At 44.5% G+C, this 3,438-nt stretch overlaps 1 protein-coding gene across 1 annotated transcript; it reads right to left on the bottom strand.

Annotated features, from left to right (window-relative positions):
- Positions 1-477: 477 nt before the first annotated feature.
- Positions 478-2,071, bottom strand: LOC122011142. Its single transcript, XM_042567567.1, has 3 exons — positions 1,487-2,071; positions 675-1,400; positions 478-585 (listed from the first exon to the last, which is right to left on the bottom strand). The coding sequence occupies exons 1-3, from the start codon at positions 2,069-2,071 to the stop codon at positions 478-480; spliced, it is 1,419 nt and encodes a 472-aa protein (XP_042423501.1).
- Between the last annotated feature and the right edge of the window lie 1,367 nt (positions 2,072-3,438).

The following is a 3,438-nucleotide window of genomic DNA, read 5'->3' as shown; positions in this document are numbered from 1 at the left end:
ATAGGGCCTTATTAACTTTGTAAGCTCACCTGACTCGACGAATAATGAAGTTCAACAGCCTCAATCAAATTATATCACAAACGAAGCTACTCGGTTGAACCTAAACTATCCACCCATTAGACAATTCAAGGCTAACACTGCTCATCAAAACCTGCCCACACAGTCTTTCTGGTTCAAATTAACTAATTCGCCAAACACAATCAACTTGTTTCGCTTACAATTAAGATTATGCTAATCAAATGAAATTAATTAAATATTATCGAAAATAAAAACAAATAGATTAACTGGAGTGGCAACATTACTGACAAGAAATTAAACAAAACAGAGTGGCACAAGTTTTGTATGGTTCACTTCATTATAAAACTAGATTAAATGATCTGGCAGACTTAACAACTTTGTTCACAATTAAAGAGTAACAAGTAAATCAGTTATCGATTAATTCTTTATTCATCTGCTTCCGACCCTCTTCTTGCCACGTCATTCATCCTTCTCATCGATCAAACCAAGTGCAGCATTAGCTCTAGCAAAAAATGCATCAGTCAGCGCTGTACTGGAAGACAATGCAGCATCAAGCAGATCGAGAGCCTGAAACACGAACAACGAAAGCAGCATCAATCTCGTAGTTAGATGTAATGCAATTGTAGCAACTTGTAACAGAAGATAGACAGACAGACCTCTTCTTTATCTATGACCAACTCTGCGATCTTGATTGGATCAGAGATTTGCCTGTGAAGTGAAATGACTGAGGTGAAGGAGAACGGGGTGACTACGAGTTCGTCGCTAACCATGTACGTTAATTCCTTGCAGAAGCTTCCCTCAGGAAAATCTAATCCCTCGGATGATGTCTTGGGATCTATAAGCAGTGCCCGTTTTGCCTTTCTACCCGAATGGCCAGGCGAGGAGCAGTGGTACCTCGTTGAACTTAGTTTGCAGCGGTAGTCACATGCGTAGTAGAATTTTTCCTTCTCCACTGCCACCCCAATTACTTGATGCTTGCAGTTGAAATACGGTGGGAGCTTAGGATTAAGCAGGGTCTCTTCACAGCCTTCAACCACGTAACCTGAGGAAGCCAATCGCTCAACACTACCGTACAAGTTATTAAGGCATGCAATCTTGAATCGACTGCCCATGTGCTTTTTCAAAGCACCCAACGGGAACGTGAGGATACTGAAAATCACATCGACAAAGTCCTGACCAGCTTCGGCATACAGCACCTTGTTCCCCGCAAGGGCCAGCTTGATTCTGTATATTTTCTTCTCCTTGTCAAACGCCTCGATTGCAACTGTTTTTTCTACAGAAGAAGGAACGGAAAACTTGGGGCAGATATCTTTTCCGTTGTGCAATAAAACGTCAGTTAGCGGAGTGTCGGAAACGAGGGATCTTTTAAGAATATGCAAAACCTGCATGCATTGAATTTATAGCAACAATACGTAATTTCTTGATCATTTTGATCAGCCATGGCACCAATAGAAAAATGAAAACTTACCTGTGATTTATCAATCTTCACCAATCTCTCTTCCATGTTGCGCCAATCACCATTGCAACAGTCGTTAAGAGACGACATGGCGTGCCCGATCAAAGAAACAGATAGATCATCTGTGACAGCAAATTTAACCCCCTTGATGAATACACCATGAAGTTCTTCATAGTTATCGCAATCTTGATTCAGATCGTAGCTAATTGCCCTGTGCATGGCACTACCACAATGGCATTCGAGGTTCGAATAGTAGCTGAGCGCACGATAAGAACAAACTTCGGATGTGCATGTGTATAACTCTCCCTTTCCATAAATATTAATCTTTAGCTTCTGGCATTTAAATCCAGATGAATTCACCGGCTTCGTCAACATCGATTTGCAGGCTGCCGTCGCAAGGTATTTCTCATCGAGCCGCTCGACGCCTTGGTAGAGCTTATCAACGCAACCCAAGGACGACTGCTTGTTGAGAAGACGGACGACGGTGCCTACAGGCAGCGTGAGGAAGCTGAGGAGAACATCCACGAAATCCAAGTCCGATTCGACAAAAGCTACGCAGTTCTTGGTCTTGTTGACAAAGACTTTGAGGGTGGCCATGTCTAATTAGCTCCGGCAACGTCAGAGGAGGAGACAGAGCAGAGAACTTGTCTGGATTTTTTGCAAATACTGTGGAATATTTATAGTAACGTGCCATGGGGATTATAATTAAGGAGCTAAGCAAAGAAATTTATGGGACTTTAAATTTTTTTTGGAGTTGCCGCGCGTGCTTTGACTGCAATTAACACGGAGAATTCTGAGCGTCGATAGTTGCATAGGAATTTTAAAAGGCATTTAAATTTTTGGAGTTGGTCGCGCGTGCTATGTATACGATGCAAATCTACCATACCAACTCGTGGAACATTAATTAAATGTATGAATTAGTTTAATGCTATAAAATTATTATTGAATTATATAAATAAATAATTATTTAGTTAGAGGGTGATCCTGTCCGAAACATGAGTCGGATGGAGGCTGGTCGTGGTGGCCTGGTTGTTGACGGAAAGTCGTGGGTGATTCGGCTCCCACGGGCGGCTGACGATGCTGCAGGATCCTGCACGCACTCAGACGATCTCCCTCCTCACGTTAGAGACCAGAGCCCCAGGGAAAAAGTCTCCGGGTCAAGCCCTCCGACGCTCAAGTCAGGTACTTCTTCCCAGAAAACGCAAAGAGAAGGAAAAAAAACTGACTAAAAGTGAAAAGTTGTGAAAAAAGTGACAAGAGAGTGTACCCGCGTACGAGGAATCTCCTCCTTTTTATGCACCCGCCTTGCTTCCAGAACCTGCAACCCTGTCAGAAAACCTTAGACGCTGGACTTTGTCGTATATCCCCGACACCTGTCGTGCTGCTATTGGTCGTGAAGGCATTTTCTTGTTTAGGAACCTCCGCCTTTACACAGGGGTTTTGTCTTGTAGTGAAGGACATCTGTCAGGCTGCTATTGGTTATGAGAGCATCTTTTCGCTTAGGAACCTCCGCCTTCGCACATCTCACTGGTATGTAATGATTACCCTTGACGGACAGTTGTGATCCTCCGACTCCTGCACAGCTTAGCTCATCCTATTTATCGCGGTCTGCATCTACCTCACACCCCTCGACCAGATCCCGCCTCTAAGCGTTACTTGTCAGTCGGGCTAACCTTGAACAGCCCTGTCGATCACGGTCTGTACCCTGTACCCTGTATTTGCTGGCCCTCGACTGTAAGCCTGTAGCTCGGGCTGTCTTTACACAGCTCTGACGCTTCCGATCTATGATTTGTGACCTGCACTTCCGGGCCTTCGAATCGCAGGCCTGTAAATCGGGCTGTCTTTACACAGTTCTGACGCTTTCCATCTATGTTTTGTGACTTGCACTTCCGGGTCTTCGAATCGCAGGCCTGTAAATCGGGCTGCCTCTACCCAGCTCTGCCGATCCCGACCTATGCCCGGTG

This window comes from Zingiber officinale, chromosome 8A (assembly GCF_018446385.1).
Source record: "Zingiber officinale cultivar Zhangliang chromosome 8A, Zo_v1.1, whole genome shotgun sequence".
NCBI classification, from domain to species: Eukaryota; Viridiplantae; Streptophyta; class Magnoliopsida; order Zingiberales; family Zingiberaceae; genus Zingiber; species Zingiber officinale.
The sequence above is the reverse complement of the archived record's forward strand: the minus strand, read 5'-3'. Positions and strand labels throughout refer to the sequence as shown.

Excerpts from the sequence above, each read along its gene's own strand:
- LOC122011142 (XM_042567567.1), bottom strand. The coding sequence starts at position 2,071 with ATGGCCACCCTCAAAGTCTTTGTCAACAAGACCAAGAACTGCGTAGCT. Across the intron at positions 1,401-1,486 it reads TGAAGATTGATAAATCACAG|GTTTTGCATATTCTTAAAAG; the intron begins GTAAGTTTTCAT and ends CAATGCATGCAG. Across the intron at positions 586-674 it reads TGGTCATAGATAAAGAAGAG|GCTCTCGATCTGCTTGATGC; the intron begins GTCTGTCTGTCT and ends TTCGTGTTTCAG.